At 42.0% G+C, this 23,568-nt stretch overlaps 2 protein-coding genes across 6 annotated transcripts; both read right to left on the reverse strand.

The window, feature by feature from the left end:
- Positions 1-223: 223 nt before the first annotated feature.
- Positions 224-5,734, reverse strand: ube2ib (ubiquitin-conjugating enzyme E2Ib). 2 transcript variants are annotated; one of them, XM_080460498.1, is made up of 7 exons: positions 5,421-5,734; positions 3,900-3,981; positions 3,709-3,792; positions 3,417-3,489; positions 2,669-2,778; positions 1,206-1,285; positions 224-1,043 (listed from the first exon to the last, which is right to left on the reverse strand). In XM_080460498.1, exons 2-7 carry the CDS (start codon positions 3,963-3,965, stop codon positions 980-982), a joined length of 477 nt encoding a protein of 158 aa, XP_080316624.1. In that variant the 5' UTR covers positions 3,966-3,981; positions 5,421-5,734; the 3' UTR covers positions 224-979. The 2 variants fall into 2 exon arrangements, with proteins under 2 accessions (XP_080316624.1, XP_080316625.1); XM_080460499.1 differs by having other exon boundaries at positions 225-1,043; positions 3,900-3,978; positions 5,421-5,573.
- A 2,064-nt stretch (positions 5,735-7,798) lies between these two features.
- kctd5b (potassium channel tetramerization domain containing 5b) lies at positions 7,799-23,568 on the reverse strand. Of its 4 annotated transcripts, XM_080473369.1 has the most exons (8): positions 23,035-23,343; positions 16,262-16,370; positions 15,210-15,301; positions 15,029-15,124; positions 14,705-14,809; positions 12,109-12,234; positions 10,971-11,038; positions 7,799-9,669 (listed from the first exon to the last, which is right to left on the reverse strand). In XM_080473369.1, exons 1-7 carry the CDS (start codon positions 23,242-23,244, stop codon positions 10,994-10,996), a joined length of 783 nt encoding a protein of 260 aa, XP_080329495.1. In that variant the 5' UTR covers positions 23,245-23,343; the 3' UTR covers positions 7,799-9,669; positions 10,971-10,993. The 4 variants fall into 4 exon arrangements, with proteins under 4 accessions (XP_080329495.1, XP_080329497.1, XP_080329498.1 ...); XM_080473371.1 differs by lacking the exon at positions 10,971-11,038 and having other exon boundaries at positions 23,035-23,568; XM_080473372.1 differs by lacking the exon at positions 14,705-14,809.

Below are 23,568 nucleotides of genomic sequence, written 5' to 3' on the forward strand. Positions count from 1 at the left end.
GTATGTGCACTTGTATGTTAAAAAACAACAACTATCCTGCCTTTTCGTCAAAATGAGCTGGACGCCTCCAGCACCCTGCAAACCCAAGCTGAAAAGAATTAAATATGATTTCATAAAGGTTAATAGGAGCTACCGCGTGATCATGCAATGATTTCCATACCTTAAAAACATCTCTTAGCTGAACATTTGTGAAATGTTGGCCGTTCATCTAGAAACGCACAAAAACATTTTGTAGAAACTTTTATTATTAAGCCAACACATACATGAACAAAGCACCATATAACCTTAAAGTCTGATACAGAAGTATCCCTACCTGCCTCAGTCACTCTGGCCATTTTTATTTATTCCATAGCAAACACTCTGAATAACAAAAAGACAGCCAAGGCAGCATCATCTATGGTATATTACAGCATGCTGAATAGAAAACCTGGGAAAGAATTAGACAGAACCATCTAGAGACACTAGTGAGATACAACAGTATAAAAGTGCCATTCATTATACAGCAGTTGAAATACTGACAATGAAATAAGCTAATTTTACATTAAATTCAAGGAAAAAGAAAAAAGGGGGACAAAAGGAACAGACCCTGTGACGGAGGAACAAAATAAAACAGGACATTTCTTTCCTTGAACATTGAAGACAGCCTGCTTGCATGGAGGTGATGAGACTGGTACCGAGCAGTGTCCTTTGCACCACATAAGACAATTAAATGTTTTAAAAGAAATGGCCTGGGTGCTCGAGCACCCGTCCCCTCAGAAAAACACGCCGACCGGCAATTCAGAGGGAGAGGAGGGGGGGAAAAAAAAAAAAGAAAAAAGAAAAAAAGTTGGGGGAGAGCGGATGGCACAGAATGTGTGGAGTTTAAATAGAAGTCTTTAAGCAAGTCCCGATGTGAGAGGAGCACATTCATTGAGAGACCGAGTGGGGAGGTGATTCTTGTTAAACCCTTTCCTTCTGCCGCAGCGGAGCGAGCCCCGCCTTACGAGGGGGAGAACTTTTTGGCTTGTGCTCGAACTCTTTTTTCATATTCTACTCTGTTTTGGCTGAAAGGGGAATAAAAATCAAGTTACTGTGTGTCCTTGGAGCTTTTATTTTACGCTTCAATAAACGACTGAGTAAATCGAATCCACTCGATATTAAAAAATAAAACAAAACACCACTGTCACACTGGAGAAAAAGAAAGGATGGAATGAAAGGCGTCTCACCAGTAGATTGTGTAAGCCTCTGCTTGGGCTGGATCCTGGATATTTGGCTCATTTAGGAGTTCCTGGATACCTAATAAGATCTGGACGAGGGAGCAGCCAAGAAAAAAGGCTTTAATTCACATTTCACTCATTTCTTTTAATGACCACTTCATATGCAGAAAGAGTTTTTAAAGTTACGTGAACGTAGAAGGTTTTAAATGCCTGCCGGGATGAGATGGAAGGCGCCAAATCAGATTATTATTATTTATTACTCAATCTCACACATTGCATGCAGGTTGGTAAAATTCAATGTGCATCACACGAAGACTGACAAAACAAAGAATTATGAAACAAAATACCAAAAAAAAAAAAGCAGGAAAAATCCACTTGAAAGGGAAAAATTGGGATTATTCCACATTGAGAGAAACAAGTGGATTAAACCTTTTGGAACTGATAAAGACAAAAACAGTTAAACTGATAAAAACCAGAGGGAAAAACAGAAAAGTAATTTAAAGCTCATGAAACTTTAAGATGAGAGAAAAGAGGCTCATCCGTTTTTTGTCTGAATATATTTTCGTTAGCTATAATTTATATTCTAATCAAATGAGACACACGTTTGGTTTACGCCATATTTATTTTGTATTTAAACTTTATTTCATCAGAAAACCCTTCAGATTAAAAGACTGTCCTGACAGGCAGCAGTACATTAAAGTTTCAGACTAAACAGGTACACATAAAACATAAGAAAAATGGATTTTGCTTTACTTCTTTATTTATATTCATTTTCCCTCTAATTTGTCTTGTTCACCCTACATGTAGGTATATAAGCGTGTGTATGTATATATAGATGTATATGGAGGGAGAAGAAAAATGTCAATACATTAAAGTAGTACATTAGAGTATATGTATATATGTCTTCTTTATTAAGATAACATTCCTACGGTTATATTTACATATATAATACCAACTACTCTTAATACAGAAAGATGATTATAAAATATAACTTAAATATTGGAGAAGGGGTAGGACCTCTTTTCAGGCATGTCAATCAGATATACGAGGTGTGTGTGTGTGTGTATGTTTGTTGATAAGTATGTGTGGGTATACTTATACATAGATTCTATATTTTGAATAAACATATTTTCATTAGCTATAATTGAATTATTTATCATCATCAAATGGTGTATATATTTCGGGATATGTATGCGAGTGTATATAGGGGTATTGGTTATGTATGCAATTGCACAAAATGTTTGAAATGTGACGTGCCTGAAATAAATAAATTAATAAAAGACCTACAAACGGTAAAATATGACAATGTAGTGAGACTGAAATTCAAAGTGAAATAAAACATTCAAATTAAAAGTTGTTAGGAGGCGATCGGGGTGTGTTTTATTGCAATAAAGTTTTAGAGGCAAACTTGAAAAACGATATGTTTAAAGTGAGTCCAGTGTTTTGTGTCACGAACGGCCGGTGATCCAAACCTGCTTTATTGTGATAGCTGGTCTCCAGTCCTTGTCCTCCTCTAGAATAGATAGGCATACTGTGCCTGATGGATACACGTTTGGATGGAAAAGCGGGGGCTCAAATTTACCTTAAACAAAAAGAAACGCATTGAGTGCACTCGCGCTTCGGATTGATTAGAAATGTCAGAGGAGATGAACGGAACCGACAAATGTCAGCGAGCTGGTGGAGCCGAGCAGCTTGTGTTGTTCACACCGACACTACGTCATTCATGTCACACTCGCCTCATGCGTGACCCACAGAGAAAACCCTGACATGGTTTCAAGAGGTTTTACCTCATACTTCTGTTATTTGATGTTGATCTCGTCCCACACAGCCAGAACACTGATTACTACTTGGACTGCAGACTTAACGTCGGCCTGTAATTACACTCTTCTTCCTCACAAGGATGCTTCCACAGGTTGGAAGCAGGTCGTTAAATTGGTGATTGAAATAAGACATGACATGATGCAGCTACAGATTAATGCTTCCCAAGTGTGTGCGTGTGCTCAGAGACTCATTTTAAACCCATATGAGCCATACAAGGCATCCAATTAACAGGGTTTCATTAAGTTTATGGGATTGTCATGTTTGGGGGAAAAAGCAAGTTTTAAAAGAAAAACACTTTAAAGCCAATTCCTCAGAAACTTTTATCGAATCACTCTGCTACAGCCCATTCTAATCTCGATTAGTTCTGCGTCGGAATAGGCGTCCGATCCAGTAACTCACATTTCGGAGGTGAAGACGGATAGTCGTCCTTGAACAACATGCGCAGTTTGAACAGGCCTCCTTCCCATGGAGTCTGAAAAAAACAAACAAACCAAAAATTTTTATAAAAAACAACCCACATCACTGCAAAGTTAGACCCTCAGCGGGGATTTTTTTAAACCGATACACATGAAACCTGGAGTTCTACTACAAACGGTACCATTCCACACCGAACTGATTTAACGCCAGATAGCACATTCAATTTAATTTGTGTACTCAATGTGCAAAGTAAGCAGAATATGAGAAACATTACCCCCTTTTTCCCGGGAATAGCACATTCCCAATTCATGAGATTCATGGTTCCATCTGGATTTTTCGTAGGTACAGCAACAAATCCCTGTGAACAGTCAAAATATTCACATTTGCTGATAAAGCAAACGGGAGCTTGAGGCAATGTTAAATTAAGAAACGACAACCAGTGGATTTCCCCGAGATGCTACTTACAAAAGGATGGTCCTTCCGCCAAGCCTTGCGCTCCTGGGCAAGACGGCTCAATGCAATGCCTGACATGATGTGTGGACTCCTGCTACCAAAGAAAAAAAAAAAAACAACAACTATGAAACAAAGATGAGGATCCATCAAAATGCATTGCTTTGTTATGGTGCATTTTAAAATATGTTGTTTTTAATTTACTGAACCTGAGGCTCAAAAGGTTTGATTGATTATAATGAAAGTTCAGTGAGTCATTAGAAGCAATCGCAACTCTTAAAAGTAAAGCCAGATTAAGTGACTTCACACATAACTGATACACACAAAGATTTTTTTCCATTCAGTTTTGAAAATCACAGTAGATTTCTGGATGAAAGTGACGTTACTTGAGGCCAAACTGATTTCAGTACAAGTTGCTTGACAACTTTCGACCAACCGCAGCCTGACTTCATTAAAAGTTTGGACCACATTTAAACATTACGCAGCTTCATTCACGTGGATTTGAAGCGGTGATCGCTTAAGTCAACATCCTGACATTACGTGTAGAGTTTAGGAGGAGGATGGCTGCAGCTGCCTGGAAACGGGGAACTCTGCACCGACTTGTTAGGAATAAATTAAACACCATCTTTTTCACTCAGAAGAGTCACTTGCGAAGTATTAAGAGAGCTCAAGACATCCATGATTGTGACGTGGGGTTAAAACCTAATGTTAATGGCTGATGGCTGTTTGTAATCAAGAGGCTGTGAAGGAATGTCCATTGAATTGATCGCTATAGCAACGGAGCGCTAAAAAGGTAATGACAACCGAGTAATGCAACTTAAAACATCGACAACAACCTTCAATCCCCCACCAAGTGTCCGGCCACTCGAGGGGAAGCCGCCGGACTTGGGATAATGTGATTTCAAACCATTCGCTTCCACCTTTGTGGGACCATCTGCGCTAAATAACAACACGTCCCGGGAGCTAAAAGGGGGCTAGCGGCGCTACCCGGCGGTGGCACGGCTGTCCTGCCGTTTCCCCGCCTGCTTTTGAATCCAAACGTGGCCGCAGACGTCCCGCCTCAGCCGGGGCTGCTCGCCTACATGCTCGAGAAGCTCCGCGGCGAACTTGTCGTCGGACACACGGGTCCGTCTCTACGCGGCGCAGCGCGTTCAGCGAGCCCACCGGTTAGCTCGACGCGCTAACTCATGTGCGCCAGAACGGCGCTCGAGCCAAACAGGCGCTGGCGCTGTTGGCGTCCGCCACGGCCTGGTGCAGCACCAAAATGCGCAATTGCACTTGATTTGAATGGGAGAAGTGGTCAGATTTCAGCCGAGTCCCAATGACTTCTGCCGTGGACTAACAATCGGAGATGTGAAACATTTGGCAGGAATTAAGAATCCCCCGGACCACGGAAGAGCAGAGACAAAGAACGGCAGAGCTAAAAGGCGCACATTTATGCATTACCAAACTAGCGAAAATGGCGCAAACTGGAGCGGGTAAAATATCGCTATACACGACACATTTCAGGTCTCCGTGAGCGCGGCGTGCTCCTACCTTTCAGTATGGCTGCACTGTCTCTGGTAATTGAGCGAAATGAATTAATCGTGCGCAAATCCCGTTAAAGCTGGTAAAGTTTCCCTCCTGAAAAAACACCCGCTCCGATCCGAGCCAGACGCAGCGAAGCGAGATGCTTCCCCCTCCCGCACTTCCGCCTTCGCTTAAATGCACATAGGAAGCTCCGACTGCGCAGTTATCTTCGAAACTGCGATTATTTGCCAAACGACCCCGTATTAAAGTGAAACAAAAACACCGAATCAACTGGATGACTTGTCAGCCCCCGTTCTCCCGAAAATCACTGCAAGTTGATGGTTGTTTTAAGTTTGATTTCGAGGCGTTTGCTTGTCTACAATGTGCGGTGAACGTTTGTTACTTGTTCACAAATGACAAAAACAAGAGTGGCCGTTCTGAATGTAAGTGAATGGATAGACAAACTGTTATTGTACACCATTCAGATAAATGGTATAAATGCGTCAAATGTAAGTCAGTGTTCGCCTCAGAAGAAAGGAGTGTAACAGGGACTGATATTATCTTCTCTTGTATATCGTCTTTGTGCAGGCGGCTGAAGACCGTTAACCCAATCGCGCCCGTCATATCAGACAAGGTTTTGTACACAATTGCAAAACTGTCAGCCGACCGACTAGCAACATAATATGTCTGTAATTCAAGTATATTTGGCCATAGGCTAGTCAAGGGGGAAAAAAGCAATTTATAAAAGAAAATACGCCAACATTTAAACAGGCATTTGTTTAGACTGCTCAGTCGTGGAAGCAATTTATGCAGTGACGACACGCGAGGACGCTGTTTATCAATTATCACGTTGATTATCTTTGTTATGTTTACTCTACGTGACATGTTCTAAATCTTGAGTGACTGGTTGAGATTCCTCAATATCAGATGTATGTACAAAAAAGTGCGCTATGACGAAACGATGAGACGAAAATAAATACACACTGAGATGAATGACATTTTTTATTGGGTTTACCTTATGCAAGACCATTTAGATCTATCCCCTTAACCATCATACTTAGTTTGTACATTTTAAACATTGCATAAGATCATATAGAAGTGATCTATGTGGTGATATGAGAACCTTATTAATGTAATTGTTAGATTGAGGAAAAATGACATTTATTCCCTCCGATTACAAGTGTGATCATCAATCATGCATTACAGTGGTCTGTGGTTCAATGACTGAAATGGAGAAACAAACTGGGCACTTATTAGGCTACAGATTAGATATGCTTGTCCATCACATTAAAGATCACCAGTGCCAGATGATCGACCAGACAACCAGCTTGTGAAGGGCAGTAAAAGGTAATGTAGCTGCTAAAGTTAGAGGGATTAAAACACCTCAGACCAGAGAATGTCAAACAAGATTACAACTGAATCAGGCAAGTAAAACACAAATAACATTTCACATCACAAAATCAGAATCTCAAAAGATTATTCCAATAAATCTTAGCTCTGAGCCAATAAAGGTAAGTTAGTCCATTTATGAAAGTGAGTATTTTGGCCATCAAAAAACGGGAAGCGAGATTGTCTGCAACGCTCAAGCATCAGCTGTTAGAAATGGAGAATATTAAAGTCAGTCAAGATGTTGGAGTGATTATCAGCTCGTGGGGAGTGCTAGTTGCCATCGGTGCAGTCACACATAGTAGGTTAATGTGTGAGGGAGTGCAAGACAGTACATAATTGGAAGGCTTCAGAATACTATAGCAAATGTAAACATAGCCTAGTTCTGGCAGGAAATCCAGTCTACTCTGATTAAACCTCTTTGCAGATCTCAACTTTTGCACTTTGAAAGCCCTTGTGTGTGTGTCTGATTATTAGTTAGAAATGTGTCGATTTCAAAAACATGCATCCATACTCGTTTCTCCAACAATATAAAAACAGTTTAAGTCAAGTGTATATGTGTGTACGTGTGAGTAAATGGAGATTTGTGTGTCAATAACAAGTTTCTATATACAAAGTGTGCCAGCATTAAGAAAAGGTTTACTCCTCCCTGACACTAAGATCGATGTGTACAATACACATAAGACATTGGATTTTGGTCACTGGGGAAAAAAAAAGGCAACACTAAATGATTCTTTGTGAATAAAATATCCAACCTATCAAAACCACACATCAAACCTGAAAAAAAAAGGTCTACTTTTTCCTTAAAAAAAAAAAAAGTGTTCTAAAATGTAGTATTTACATCAAAGACATTACAGGCTGTAAGCAATGTGCACAGTGTGTCCCACTGTAGTGCTTGTAATGCTGTGTGTGTACAAAATCTACACAATTCAAAATGCTAGGAAGAATCAATCTGCACTGCAAAAGAGGAACAAAAAAAAAACATTTGTGTGTGTGTGTCTTTTTTTTTTTTTTTTTTTAATAATGTAACAGTCAACTTCATAGCCAGCCAGGTATAGCTTTGTTATTGGTTTATCAAAACATGTTCCAGGCATGTTCTCAGTGAAAGACACTGTATTCAGCATTCAGCTGTTTCTCAACCGCAACTCGGAAATCTCTGGTCCTGTACAAACAATGCAAAACAAGAAGTCAACGTTGTCACGAGCTTCTTGTTTTCAAAGATCCAGTATAAACAACTTCCATCTGAAAGCTGCGTTTTCTATACAGTGTACAAAACGTGCAGTTGTCTTAAGAGTTAAATATTAATATTGGATTTGGATTATTTACATGAAAACTGAATGCTTTTATTTTATTTGATATGAACAAAAAGTCCTTCACCACCTCTTTGAAATCAACAGTTTGAGTCCAAACCGAAGCAAACGCTTCCTCCCTCAAGTGACAAGAAAAAGAAAGATGTTCCCTCAAACGCAAGAAATAAGTGTTAAGAGAACTTGGATGTCAGTGGGGAGAGAAAACCAAACTGTCTTAAAAACGTTTTTTTTTTTTTCAAAAAAAGAAACCGGAGGGTGATGGAGGACAGAGTTTAAGTTAAATATTGTTATATGGCAAAATTCACATTTCTTTTGGCAGTTAACTTCAGATTTCTGAACATGAGGACGTCAACAAAGTGAAAGCTGAGAAGTGGGAGAAGATTTTCTGTAAACTCACTTCAGAGGACCAGTTTGGTTCTTATCCATGTTTGGAGACACAGCAGTTTGTAAAAACTTTCTTAAATCCCCACATGCAAAAGAGACATTTACAAAAATGTCTTTTCTGACTGATCCCACAGCTCAGTGATTACTTGTGTGGGCAGGTGGGTTACTAAGCTTCGATAACAGTCGATGGGCTGCAGCAGTGTTGGTTTGTTTACCTGGGGGTCAGGGGGTTTCCTTTTCTTGACATGATTTGTTTTACTTTATAAAAAAGTGGCGGTTAATATAAATGTAATGGAGACCAAAGTTTTTGTGCAAAACTAAATCAGCTACGACCGTTTCAGACTTGTAATTTACAGAATATTTCAATCAAACTTGTTTTGTGTGTATTTTATATGGGAACATGATGAACAACATGTGACTTGTTTAGTTTGGATATCTAATGCCTGTTTACTCGGTCAAATCACAGTAACACTAAAGATTTCCTTGTACTCTGACTATAGCTGATCTCTTCCGATCCAATATTTACTGGGAAACACAATTCTCAGACGGAACCCATTCCAGAAACACGTGCTTGTAGTAGAGATCCTCATGCTCACAAATCTCAGTAAAACTGAATTTTTTGGGATAAAGTCTCAATTTTTTTGCGGGGGAGAGAAAGGTTGTGTTCAATAGCCTGATTCTTTAACATGTGCCAAGTAAGAGCACAATTCCCTTCTTAATATCTGTGAACAATGACATGTTTGATACTCAAGAGTTATGAAGACCGTACTGATCCCTTACTAGACCCTTGAGTTGCAGGATATAAGAATTTACTCATCAGATGACCCTGAGTGAATCAATGGCCTCAAATGATGTCGGCCACATCTTATAGCATAAAACACTTGTAGATTACAGTTCCTTTAACTTTCAGTGAGAAAAAAAAAACAAAAAAAAAAACGGAATCGCTGCCGATTCAAAAAAAGGTCCAGTTTAAATGTACAGGCACAAATTGTCAGTAAACAGACTTATTTACATCGAGAAATAAAAACAAAAGTGGAGGGAAAACAAAAACAAAAAAAATGCACACACCCCCCCCCCCTCTTAAAATCTCCATTGTGCCAAACGGTCTTCTACAAAGATGATATGTTTGCATCATAACACCTGGAGCTCATAATACTGAGTCCTTTTCACATCCGGGAGCCCCTCTCCTGGAGAATCTGCAGGAAGAGAAAATAAACACAATCAACAACTAAACTCACGCTAAAGAGTCGGAGTCCGTTAAGAACAGAAAACTTCACAGCCTGCAGCGTTTTCCTTCCTTGCTGATGTCTATTTGGCACGGTATTTCTCTGTACAAGCAGTGAGGGTCTAAACATTTGGCCTATCAGAAGAAGACACGGTACAAGGGCACACAGACTGAGGAAAGGCTTGCAGGAGTGAGAGCAAACATTATCCAGACTCTTCTGGAAACACTATGCAGACTGCGTGACAGGAGGGCTCAACATGCTGCCGGATTATCTGTCGCCCTTCCAGTGAGACGCCGCCGGTGTTCAGACCACCGCTGCACACGGTGCAGACTGAATACTTCACGTCTCCAACCACATCTACAGATTTCTGGAAAGGGGCATGAGCACGAGGAGATAGGCTTGACTTTCACTGCAGTAAGTGCAATTTATGAGGAGCCAGGGGGATTATTCAGAGCTGAAAAATTGAGAGAATTAGGGATTACGACTCCAATCCTGCAGAGTGCTGCGTTTAATTCTGGTGGGATGAATGAAGATACTTGCTCCGAAACTGGAAGAGTTTTTATTTCTGATTTGTGGGCAATACAACCACAGGTCTGAGTTAAACAGGCTCCTGAACCGTGGCGTGGTCCACAGCAAATATGATCAAAAGAACGGCCACCAAGATCAGACGCTTCAATCACATTTAGTCCAATAACATCATTTACACGTGATGAAGACGGAAAACAATTTCTGTTTCTCTCTGTTAAAAGCACTTAGAAATGACTGTGTTGTAATTGGCGCTATAAAAATAAAGTTGAAATGAAAATTAGTGGTTGAAGTGGTTGAAGGAGAATCCCCCCCCCCCCTCCTGCTTCTCTTTCAATGTCATTCTGAGGGAGAATGAGTCAAAACACAGCAGCTGATGATTCAACATGGCCTCCATTAACCAAGGCTGTGAGCATGTCAATAACTACAAGGGTCTAAAACAAATGGAGCTCTTCCCATCTGGTTTCAAAGAGCTTCACCTACAGGAACGTATCCCGACTCAGCAGGAGCCATCTGGCTTTTCATCCCGATTTGGCTTGAGGACTGAGCGCTGAGCGGCCAAGAGTCTGAAATCCGTCTCACCACTTCGCTTTAAGTCCCTTATACCAGCTTGTGAAGTCTTTGAAAGCAAATGGGAACTTTTTTTTTTTTAAATAGGGAGGATTAAATGCATGAATGGGAATGGAAAAGGAGGGAGGACACACTACGGGGAGCAGTGGAGGGACTACGAGCAGTTGGGTGCTCACCAGTGAGTCACAAGTGCTCAACCCTAATCAGAGTCATTCATTTCATAGTCCGTCTCCTCGTCCTCGCTCTGAGCAACATGCAGCATGCAGACAGCACAGAAGAAGACAAGAGAGGCATGTTGTAAAATAATGGAAATGAGTGAAGGTGTTAAAATGCTGGAAAGGAGAATAAGGTGACGATTAAACTAATGGATTTCGCTTGAAGGTGATTCAACTTTACAGCGAAGAAATTCAGGAAACGTCCCGCGGTCAGTTTTTATATCAAATCAGATGCCTCCGATAAATACTGTACACATTCTACACAAAGGACCGACTCCAGAAAGATTTTCAAATGATACATGGCTACCACGATGTGCCTTTAAAGACCAACCAGGTGACGGGGGGTTTCTTCAAGTGTGGCCGATGAAAAGGAGCGAGCAGAAGAGCGGAGGAATTCTTCCGGGTGAGCTTTCGGCACATCTCTCCTAACGTCAAACCAAATACCTGCAGTAATCTGCACACCTGTGCTGGCTTAATACTCTCAGCAGGGATTACGCCGCAGGTTCAGTCCAACATGACAAAGTTGATTCACTCAGAGGCAGCTGTGTGATGCTGAGTTTTTGGGAAGGTTAGTAAATGATAGACTTTTATTCCAGAAGTGTGCTAAATAAGCATTTTCACAACTGGGGAAAAAAGGTCAAACCTAAGAGGGTTTTTTTTTTTTTTACAATTTTTTTCTTTGGCTTGGACAATCCCCAAGAGTGTCGAGCCTGCCGCTGTGAAGCGTCAAGTGCATGTAATTTGACACCAGCCTGAGGAACCTGAAGCTTGAGTTTAGTCTTTAAAGACACGATTACATTCATTCACTGATGTTAAACAATGTGTCGTCATAAATATAGGCCACAGAAAACACATGGAAATGAACACTTGATATTCTTTCTCTCCGACTGCTCATTTCTGGCAGTTTGTCTCTCCACTGATGAGCCGAATGTCCACAATGTCCTCCTTTATGAGGAGCTCTCATATTAAACTCGAGGCACTTTCAGCCCCCCCTGTGGCCCGTCCATAAATGCAACACATTCAGACACATCCAGCACAGGCCGTCTTTCACCCATGTTTGCTATGCACAGATTCTCAACAAGGCTCTCCACATACTCACCTTCGCCTTCTCACTGGGCTCACTGTTTGTCCCGTATGATTGATTGTGCAGCTCCTTGGAGACTACACACAGGAACTCGGCTTGGTCTTCGTTTCCGTAGTTGTAAGAAGAGCCGATGCTGACCAGCTGGAGAGACGACAAGCAAGAGCACACAGGAAGACTTGGCTTTAAAGTCAAGTAGCAGAGATTCAATACAAGGAAATAAATGGAACGGGACTAAAAAAAAAAAAACGGAAAAGGAGGTCAAAAAACCAAAACACTACAGAGGAGTGTGAATCTTGCAGCTTCAGTTGAGGTGGAAGTTAAAAATTATTGATATAGATTTGTACTAATTAGAGTAAACAGCGCCTACAGGACCATCTACAATAACTGAATTATTTACCTCGGATGTAAAATGCCATAAAAGGTGGGATCAGTTGGAGAGGATGCATAACATATCATTAGATTTAAACTGAGGTTTCCATGGTAACACAATTACATGATACACAGAGCAATACAAAGGCAGCTCACCTGCAAACTGTATGATCAACCTGCTCCAAAATGTGTCATTTGACAGAATGATACTTCTTTTTTTTTTTAATGCACAAACTGTAATTTTAGGATTTGCAGGCATTGAACCAAAAATAAAACACTGTGAAGGTTCACAAATAAATACAAAACTGAATTAAGAAAAATTTAATTGTGGTCCCCCCCCCAAAAATCAAGTAGTTTAACTAGAATAAGCAGATATACACTACATAGAAAAAGGGATGCTTGGCACAGAGTTACTGACAGAGTACAGTGCGGGGACTTGACCACAGGAAGCAAACATGCTAGTTTGAAATCAATGGGGGGGGGGGGGGGGGGGGGGGGGGGTCCATCGGACCGAGCTGGTTTGAAAACTGGGATGTCCACTACAAAAACACAGAGACGCCAACTTCTAATGTTCTAAATAACCCTTTGAATGAAGCGTTGTCTGTCAGCGTGACGCAGATTCTAAACCATGGAAAACAGTGGAAACCGTCACATCTACACTTTAGATCACGGGAGACTGAAAACTGAGCAATGAGAGGAAATCCTACAAATTACACCTTGAACAATGAACAAAATGCAATTGGTTTTCTTCACATCAGTCTAAATGAAAATCCACAATACACACATTAAGGGAAATATGCACCAGTGAGATCATTTAATAAAACAAGAAAACATAACATAACCACAGCATGCACAAAAAACAAAAGAGCATTTTCTGTTGCTGATTATTAAGTGCACGTGTCCTGCAGGCGACATGTCTTCCATCTGTACCGGGGTGTGCATGTTCAGACATGCACTGCCTCATTAGCCGCCGCTGCAAGAGACTTGTTGTTGTGAAGCGGTCGCTCTGTAACACTTAGCATGGACTGAAAAAGACCAAATAATATCAGCTAGCCATCTTGGATTCCACGCGTCAAAGAGCCAAAGACTCCAGATGACTTTCCCTGGAAAGATTAGCTTTTATTTGATCCAGCAGGTTATGGAAGCATTTTTCTCCCCACAACACTTTGTGTCAAGGTTAATACTTCACCTCTGCACTGCGCGTGGTTTTTTGTTTTTTTTAATCTGTCTCGTCTGTTGAGGTTTAGGGCTGCACAATTAATTAGAGTTTGAATCATAAATATAATTTTGGCTGCCATGATTGAATTAACATGGATTGTCTTCGATGTTAAGATTTAAATTGGAAGCTTTGCTGACGATATAAACACATTGATCCTGCATTGGTTGCTGCATCATATAACGATGCTGCAATACTGGACCAGACACCCTTCCTATGTTTAGAGTGAAAGCACTATAAGTGCATTTATATGTATTTTATCTTTTATATTTATTGTTTAGCTTCTGTTTTTAAGATTAAAGGCTTGAACTTCAATCATGTTTATCAACAACAGGATAGAAGGCATTGTACAAAGTCATCCATTTAAAGTGTAACAAAATAAGAGTTTTCATTTAAATTGGAAGGATAACAGATTTCAATTTGATTTAACTATTGATCAGCACATTTGTGATTTCAGCTTGGCTGTAACTGTGCAGCCCTGTAGAGATTAGTAGGATTTCAACACTGATGGGAGATCCAAACACCCGCCGTCACACAGAAATTCAGTCCCAAAAATATAATATGCCTTTTTCTTATTGGATAAAATATTCTTTGTGAGGTTGAGTTGCACATAAAAGTCCATGTGGGTTAAATTTACCCATCATGTTCAAGTACAAACAGCGAGGACACAAGATGCAGCACCTACCCTCGCTGCACCCGCCCCCCCCCACGCACACACAAACACAAAACAAACAACACAAAGGGCTACATCGACGCAAAACCAAGGAAGCTGCTGACAAACTGTGAATGCATAAAAATAAGAGATACGACAAAAAAAAAAAATCACAGACAGGAACAAAAGGTGTGAGGTTGTCTGAGCCTCACCGGTGAGCAAGCAGCACAAATGAAACACTGAAAACAACAGACTCGGAAACATAACGGAAAGCTACGCGTCTACTGGAGACAAACAGTGGCTAACGGGGTGTGTATGGACAACATGGGGACCATGCAGTGACCAGCCCATGGACAGAAATTTGTGGGACACACCTCTCCGCTGTTGTTTGGCAAAGCAGACTCCTCTCCCTTCACCTCCCTTGACACAATCAGCAGAAACTCTGACTGGTGGGCCCGCCCGTAACCTATACTGACAAGCTGCAACAACCAATCAGAGCACAGAGGGGATGCCCGGATCATGTATGCGGACATTGAGAAAAATGCAATTTGTGGTTTGGCGGCTTCTTCTTCTTCTTCTTTTTTTTTTTTATCATCCAATAACGAGGATTGGAGTTTTTGGGTTAACGTGAGCATAGCGGGGTGGGTGAAGCACATGAAAGGAGGATTGCTGCTGTGACCCTGCAGGAGGAGATTCACCTGTTCAAACTTCCAGCCGTCAGACATCGTGGAAACCATCTGTGTCAGCTCCTCCTCCTGACACTGTAACACCCGGTACACATGCTTCACTGGGACCTGAAAGACAGATCGGATATGTGAGACAAACAAATCATTTGACATATTAAGGTAACTTTACCAAATCCATTCAAGATTTTTATACCTGTGATGTTTTGCAATCGCGTTCCCTGATCTTGTCCTTGATGAGTTTTATTAATGATGTGATGTTGTAGAATTCGGCTTCTTCTAACACACCTGGAAACGAAAACAGAAACATCATCCTGATATTTCTACCAGCGACCGTCACAGATAAACAATGAATCAGGACTGCGTGAGGACAAACACTCGGCATAAAAATTACTGTCAAATCCAACGTGTGGATCACAAGATCCACTCCGTTGCCCCTGGGAGGAAGCAGCTGAAACAAGGCCCCATTTTAAACGACGACATTTCCAGTGAAAACATCGGGTTTGCTTTTCATTTCAGAAAAGTTTCGCATCCACACCAATAACAGTGTGACGACGACGTCACAGAAATGGCAGAAACGCTAAAAACAATATCGTTGTCATGTTGGGCCACTAGTGGGTGCTGTTGTTTGTTTTTGTAATGAAACCACACACTTGCAGAGAACAATGTGCCGTAAACACTAACAATGGGAGAACACGGATTTTCTAGTGGACAGACGACCAAGTAGGATTGTTGTCACGGTGACTGTCAAAATAAAACTACCAAGTCCCAGAAGAATAAGAACTGGGAGTCACGACATCACGGAGGAAATATTGTTCTTATTGTCCATCTACTGAGCATGTGCAAAAGAACCATTTACTACAAATGAGTTGCACATGAGCAGTAGTGGCGTTTTCAAAAAGTTGCGTCTACATCCATTGGGTATCTGTGTCTGAGGTGATTCACAACAAAGTTCTTTCAAAGTGCAGGTGTAAAGACGGATCCTCCTTTGAAAGTACAGGAAGGTCACGCCAGACACTGGTTCTCTATTTAATTCACTTTGCATGAAGTGAAAAGAAAATGAAACACATTTTTGAAAGCACTCTTCAAAAAGGAGGTGGTAGATGTGAAGGCTTTCTTAAAGAAAACATGTGTACTTTATAATAGTCTTTGCTGTTGATTGAATGATTGCCAATGATCAGATATTGAAGAATTTAAGCATAGGAATATATGAAGGTGTTGTTTTTTTTCAAAGCTTTGCAATATTACCTTCTTCTGCCAAATCCCTGTTGAGCACCAGTTTGCCATGCCTCAGGTAGTTCAGCACTGGCCCAAAGTACGTGGGATCTCTGTCTATGAGATAGGCACCAGTTTCATCCTGCAAAGCAAACAGAAGAGATTTAATTGGGAAAAAAAATAAAAATAAAAAATACAACACAATAATTTCACTGTATGTTTTTAGTTTGCTTCACGAAAAACACTTTATATAGACCAAACCTAAAATTACGATTCTATTAATCTGATTCTCCAATAAATATGAAGCCATACTGAAAGGTTTAATCTAGATCAATGGGCAGGCGTGTGTGCATCTTAACAGAAATATAATCTGGGCGGGAAAAAACCCCGTCCCTGCTGTGCAAGAGGGTATAAAACTCAAGGGATGAGAATTAGGAGGTCAGCTCCTGTGCTGACAATCTCCACAGCGGGTGGTTACGAAGACATGCATACATGGAGCCACACATAGAACCGCTTAGGGATATCGCTCCTCTATTCCCAAAGGCCTTGGGTTTGATCCCGATTCCTTCACAACCACTGGGTATTCCCCTATTTCTGTAAGTACTGTGATTAGAGCGTCTTTGTCTCGTGGGGAAGAGGAGGATAAAACAATTAGAGCAGAACAGAAAAAAGATCTGGAACAGCAGGCTGAATGCACTGAGGGGGCCAGGAGAGAGCACCTTGGCTTCCAACACAACAATTAGCCTCGTCTGGTCTCATCTCACTCAACGGAAAAGTCGGTTTGTACAGCTCTCCAGCACAAGTATACACAGAAATTTTATTAAAAACAACGTGACATTTAGTGAGTCAAATGTGCATGTCATTTAGTAAAATACTCTGCACACAGGAAAGGCCCTAAGCAAATTCTGTACGAATGCTACAGGATGTTTGACTTTGCATCAGATGAGTATATGTCTTCAGGAGCAATCCTGGCAGGTTAGCGGCACTGCTGGTTCATGCAACTTGTGATGTTATTTGCTGCGGAAAACGGCCGTGTTGTCACACACTGCAGGCTATGACCAATAACAAACAAGCCTTCCCTGACAGACACATGTGCATGGACTGGATTGGATTGGAGTGATGGCTACGACTGGAATCCCATTAATCTTTCCTCATAATGAGAGAATGCCCCAGTGTGTTCTTTTTTGTAATGAATCTGTAAGCCCTCTTGGCAGGTTGACCTCTTTTTACACAGTGAAAATACTTCACCGGAGCCCAGCGGTGCTCTATTCTAGTCTCGGCGCGCTGTGTCACTTTCTTACACTTTTACCGTCGGTGCAGTTTGAGCACAGGTACAGAGGGGCCTGCGTGGAGGAGGCTAGGCCAAGGCCACATCAATGCATTAACATCCCTCTGCAAAAACGTCCACACTTATTAAAAACATGGCCACCCGCTTCACACGTGCCAGGCTGCTTCTATTAAAACAAACTCTAGTGTCGAAGTGTCCTTGTGCACAGAAGCCCAAGTTTCTCTCAATAGTATGTAAGCACCTTGCAGGGTAGATGTCTGTTAGTGTGTGAACTCAATGGATACACAGCTGAAATGAAATGTGCTATCTAAGTAAGATCTATTTCTCATAGCTCTGTTTGTAGAAGAGGAAACACACCGATCTAAATCCTGGTTAAAGGAGTGCTCAGTTATTGATAAATGAACACTGGAGTAGTTTGATTTTCCTATTAAGCATGAAAATAACAGAAAATACAAACGAGATACCTCTAGATGATGATATTAATGAACACAACAGGACAACATTGTTTCAAAACTCTTATCTAGTTTTTAATACCTCATGAATCCCCTAGATCCAAGCTTATTGAACTCGATAAGTAGAGCAAAGAGTCCGGTCTGCAATAAAACCCCAACATGAAACATGGGAATACTTTAGAGCAGGGGTGTGAAACAGGCAGCCTGCAGTGGTCCCATCGTTCCTGCAGGATAACGCAACAACACTGAAACACTCAACTGCATGAAAGCCACACCACACTGGAGAGCTGGTGAAAATATGCTGAAAGGATGTGACAGGAGTTAAGTAGTGTAGTGTGTGTATGTATATATATATATATATATATATATATATACACACATACATACACACACACACACAGAAGTTCAATAATTTAAACTTCTAAAAAAATGTCACGTCTTCAAGCCAAAACTGAGATTAACATCTCAGTTACTGTTTACTATTTTTTAAATCAGTCAATATTTACATCACTAGCATATACTGGGATTATAGATGGGCTATTCTTTATTATGGAGAATAAACACAGCAATTACAGGTATTTAGACACTCGAATTGGTGTGTTCCTAATTAATATCACTAAAGTATCTTGATATATTTGATCTTTTAATGTTTTTACATACCTGACAATACTAAGCACTTGAAAACAAAGTAAACCAAAACCTCTTCACGCGAGAGTACGGCTTCTCTTCATTGGGCCACAATGACTCAAAGCACAGTTGGACAATAAAAATCAACAATGGCTCCATTCAATCTGCATGGTATTGTTGGGTACTTTGGTTTCGTGGGGTAATCCAAAAGCATGCATTTGAGATTAATTGGTGACTTAGAGCCTGCTGTTGGAGTGAAAGAGAGTGTGCATGATTGAGTGTTTCTTTCTGTTTGCAGTGTGATGGACTGATGACGGGTGTCGGCTGGCATCAGTTCCCACCCTTTGAATTGGTACAGAGGATTTCACTGGACACTCTGACAAAAGATCTATTTAACCCCAGTGTGACTCTCATTGCAACAAACGCACATTGTGAATAAACCTGAAGGGTACACACAAACTCCTGCTGAAGATGGCCGAATTGAAAGAAACTGAACTTCTGTCCTGTAATTCTACTGCGTGCTGACCTGCAGTATAACAAAGGCAGTTGCACTGGTCCTGTGGGAGCAAATGCGTGAATGGGGGACCTGGGGTGACGGTGACCCAGTTCAGAAAGACCATTCTGGGGGCTTTGACACGGGTCCACGTACACAAAGAGGACAGTGTTTTTAATTAAAGACAAAAGGCTGCGTCTCTGGGGGCACAGGCTGGGGAGCACTGGGCAACAAACAGAGGGGCGGGGCGATAGTGAGGGAGCAGGAGGAGGGCCGCTCCTGCTGCTGCTGCTGCTGGGATGTACGGTCGACGGGCAACAAGACAGCCAGGGAGTTAGAAAACTGTCTGAAAAAGTTCCCATCTATGAGTAGTACCACAGTCATGATGAACCAAAATCAAGGGAACATAAACGAGTAGGAAAGGAACATTTCTACTTCGCAGCAAAAAGCGGCAACGCTCATTCATACTTTATTGATGCTTAATTAAATAAAAATGTGAGGCCTGCTTGGGAGCAACCACTTTAATCAGAGACCACATGATTCAGACAAAATACCCGGATGAGCACCACCACTACCTACAACATCCAGTAGAAAGGGCTCAGTCCGTTCCAACTCCTACATGCTACATGTTTTGGTTGTTTAAGAATTTTTCATAAGGATTCTAACTGGAACTAAAGCTAAGGCAAAGCAGGCCACAACTAGATTCAAACCACAGACAAGCTGAAATTTCAGTAAACAGACACCAATCAGATGGGAAGACATCAGAGGGAAGTGTTGTGTATGAACCTTATCATTCTTCTCTTACGCACAATACATATCCTCCCACAGGAAATACCACGGTGATCCACCCTTCAAGCGCACGATGTCCAACAAGGCCTTCTGCAGAATCATTAACGCTGAAAGTCAATCCTTAATTCTACAACAACAACAAAAAGAACAAGCTACTGCATGTCAGCTGGAGAGAACAACAGCGGGTGTGCGTGAAAACTTTGGATTCAAGTAAAGAGGAGGTGCTGACTGCGATATTTCAGTGGACTTAGACTAAATATGCAAGGTGAAAACTGCAACATCTCAAAAACACAAAACAGAAATAGCTAAAAAGGAAGCCACTTCGCACATTTGTATAAACTTTACTCAGGTTTCTCTGTCCAACGACGAAAAAAAGATGATCGACGATAAATGCTTCTCTCCCGGCCGGCCCATCAGGAGCCCCCAGCAGAAAGCAGTGGGCTTAAAGATGTTGCAGTAGATCTAATGTGTCACATGACTGTGGGTACTTAGCCAAGTGGAAGTCTGATCCTTGTAGAGTAGGAGTCAGGAGTCCCTCTGGAGTACAAGTAGAAATGGCACAGTCTCCATCTTTTAAATAATACACATCGCAGCTATATTATGTCAAACCCTCTCACGCTTCAAAACATCCCACACCAACATTTGAAAACGAGCGACAATCTTTCACCGTGGCGGGGAGGAACTTCTCCCCTCTTCAGTTTTCAGTTCTGCAAAGAAAACACCATCAGTGCTTGCTGCAGAACAAATCATGACTGGGTGTTTTTTGGCACTGCATGATGAGCAGCTCCTTTGAAGTCCCCCCAAAGCTGTGCTGCCACGACGAGAGGCAGCTTAAGCAAACGCTCCACGGCCAGGCTGGCAGACCGGGAAATCATTGCAACCTGGAGCTTCCTGGAGAAAGAAATGTCGTGTAAAAGAAAAAGGAGCTCAAGAGTGAAAGATTAGTCGTGGTGACGCGCTTTAGTGCAAAGTACAATACCATCCGGGTGCAAGTTCATCTACTGCAGAGCCAGGCGTTTTATCAATTTAGGTGTATGACTTTTCACCAGCAAAGATAATCAAATAAGACTTCAGTTGCACATATTCTGTCACTAACATTCCGAAATGTCCCACTGAGCACTTAGTGTGAGAAGATGGTGCAGCAGGCGCTGGTATTGCCGTTAAATATTTACATAGATTCCCACAGTGTGCTCAGGCATAACATACAACCTGAATCTGGCATTAAATGCAGCCATATTTCTCTCCCACATGCCGCAGAGAGAACTTCTTCAGGCAGTAAATGGATATGAATATGAAAAGAATTAGATGTTAAGAAAAAAAAAAAAGAATCTTTTGTGATGGGTTGCTTGAAAAATTTATGCAGCTCTCAGGGCTGGAAAGCTGGGTCTGTGCTTGAGTGGTCCTGAGCAGAGTTGTTTGAGTCCACCACAGGGATAGATCCCAACTGAAGAGCATCTCTGGGCTCACTGACAAGACAAATGTGGCGAGAGAAACTCCTGATTGCAATTGAGCAACCCAAACTGGAAATGTCAATCTTGCACAAACATGACAACACTGATGAGCATTTGTCAATTCTTGGGGGATCAATTTAGACAGATGGTGGATAAATATAGGACTACCTGCTGGTATGGCTGTAAAAGGGACAGCACTTTCTTTCTAGTCTGCCCCAATGTGCAAAAACAAGCTCCAGTCAACAACATGAATAATGCAGTTCTCCTCAAGAGTCCTGCTGAAGCACGTCAGCCTGCGTGACTGAGAAGTGAACCACTCATTTCCTTGGCTACGAAACACAATACTGCATTCGGCCAAAAGCAGAGCTCTGTCAGTCTGCCGGGTTTCCTGCTCACATGCACAGTTGTGTGAGCAAAAAAAAACAAAAAAAAAAACTGCGTTCTTTATGGATCACCTATAGTTTAGGTGAAATCATGTCACATATGTAGTTTCACTTAAAGTTGCAACTGAAATAGGATCTTATCATGATGTGCATTGGAATGGGAGCGAGATGAACATCCTGCAGGGGAGCTGGAAAGAGAGGCTGGAGAGTGTGATGTGATGCACTCTTAAGACGGAGGATTGAGATGGACTGATCCGCCGCTCATGCGGGATAAACTGACAAAAAAAAAAGCAAGCTGATTATTCAGTGATTAAGATATTTGCATGAAAATACCGGATGAGCCATGGTCTCAGCTTAGCATGAGGGGGTTTGGGGGGGGGGGCAGAGGTGAGGATTAAAGCATGCATGTTGACATCAACAATGAACACTAGAACAGCAAAATGAACAAAGAAAACCAGTGCACGATGTGATGGGTTAGCATAGCAGATTGTGTTGCTGAGGGGCCTTGAAGCTCACAGGCTGTTGGTTGAATGGACAGACAGGAGAGAGAAGCCTGGTTCTGGAGGGTCAATAGGGGAAATTAGGGAGCACATCAGTTGTCAGCAGCAGCATACCCCACCTCTCAAATACTCGTGTATTCATTAAGTGAGCTTCAGTAAGAAAGATGCAGAGCAAACTGAAAAAAATACAAATTTCTAACTAATCCAGAGTCCAACAATAGGGACTTGATTGGGGTCCATGTATTTTAGAGCAAAGACTGACTACAACGTCATCTAGTTTAAAGAGAATAGCAGCTACTGATCGATATTAGTCTGCCTCATGCACAATATGTGGGACCAACTTTCAGTAAAAACCGGAGTGAATAGAGAAACGAGAGGGTCACTATTTGACATCTGACACCTTCTGACTGCAGCGCGACGAAACGGCCTCGGAAAGTTTCCAACTACCAGGCGACTTGATATTCTCACCACAAAACCTGTCAAAGCTGTCAACTAAAGCCTCATGCGGTTTATTCCCGGCCCGGGACATTAGATCACAAGGCAAATAAAAGACTAAAAAAAAAAAAAAAAGAAAAAAAAAAAAGACAACCAGAACAACAGAAGCGATGAAGGAGATCGGATGTCATGTGGTGACTGTCGGAATCTAGTTAGCTTAGCAGGCTAATGCTAGTTAGCCCCAGACAGCGAGTTTGTAGAAACAACATTAGCACCAGAAATAAAGATGGTGAGACGTTTATTAGCCACCGAAACTGCTGTCGCGCGGACACGGTTGGCTATAAACGCTTGCGGTGAGCGGCGGCGTTGCGGCTGGACCAGCGGTTACCTTGTCGGAGTCGAGCTCGGGGTCAGCCTGGCTCAGTCTGAACAGAAAGGATTTGGGATCTCGACACAGCGTCTGTCTCGTCGTGAGAAAGTACGTTCCCCCGACGTTCAGCCGGATCCATTTCGACGCCCCGACGCTTCGGTCCGCCGGAGAGTGGGCCAGGCACCTCCGGTGGACGGAGCCGCTGGTCTCGGAGCTGTTCTCGGCCATCCCTCTCTCTCTCTCTCTCTCTCTCTCTCTCTCCTCCTCCGCCCTCGCTCGGCTCGGCTCGCAGGAAATGCAGAAGCTGCAGCCGCTGGAACTCCGGACTCCACTACTCATGCAAAGCAGGCTTCCTGCCAGCTCCTCGGCCACTCCTACTGAGCCGCTCCGGCAGCGAGAACTGACACTTGCATAAATTATTCCGGAGAAGAGAGGCCCTCCTCCTCGGAGAAGATCAGACCCATGAAACCACGCGAGCTACATCTTATTGGACTATTTATACTGTGTTCAAATATTCAAGACCTGCCTGCTTGGTGTATTCTCCGGAGCTCT

The sequence above is a fragment of the Lipophrys pholis genome (genome assembly GCF_963383615.2).
Source record: "Lipophrys pholis genome assembly, chromosome: 1".
NCBI classification, from domain to species: Eukaryota; Metazoa; Chordata; class Actinopteri; order Blenniiformes; family Blenniidae; genus Lipophrys; species Lipophrys pholis.

Bases quoted from the DNA above. Each gene is read 5' to 3' on its own strand.
- ube2ib (XM_080460498.1), bottom strand. From the start codon at position 3,965: ATGTCAGGCATTGCATTGAGCCGTCTTGCCCAGGAGCGCAAGGCTTGG. The intron at 3,793-3,899 runs GTAAGTAGCATC...GACTGTTCACAG, and splicing joins GGCGGAAGGACCATCCTTTT to GGATTTGTTGCTGTACCTAC. The intron at 1,044-1,205 runs GTGAGACGCCTT...TTCCCCTTTCAG, and splicing joins GAGGCTTACACAATCTACTG to CCAAAACAGAGTAGAATATG.
- kctd5b (XM_080473371.1), bottom strand. From the start codon at position 23,355: ATGAGTAGTGGAGTCCGGAGTTCCAGCGGCTGCAGCTTCTGCATTTCC. The intron at 15,302-16,261 runs GTAATATTGCAA...TTTCGTTTCCAG, and splicing joins CAGGGATTTGGCAGAAGAAG to GTGTGTTAGAAGAAGCCGAA. The intron at 12,235-14,704 runs GTGTGTCCCACA...TCGTCTCTCCAG, and splicing joins TGCCAAACAACAGCGGAGAG to CTGGTCAGCATCGGCTCTTC.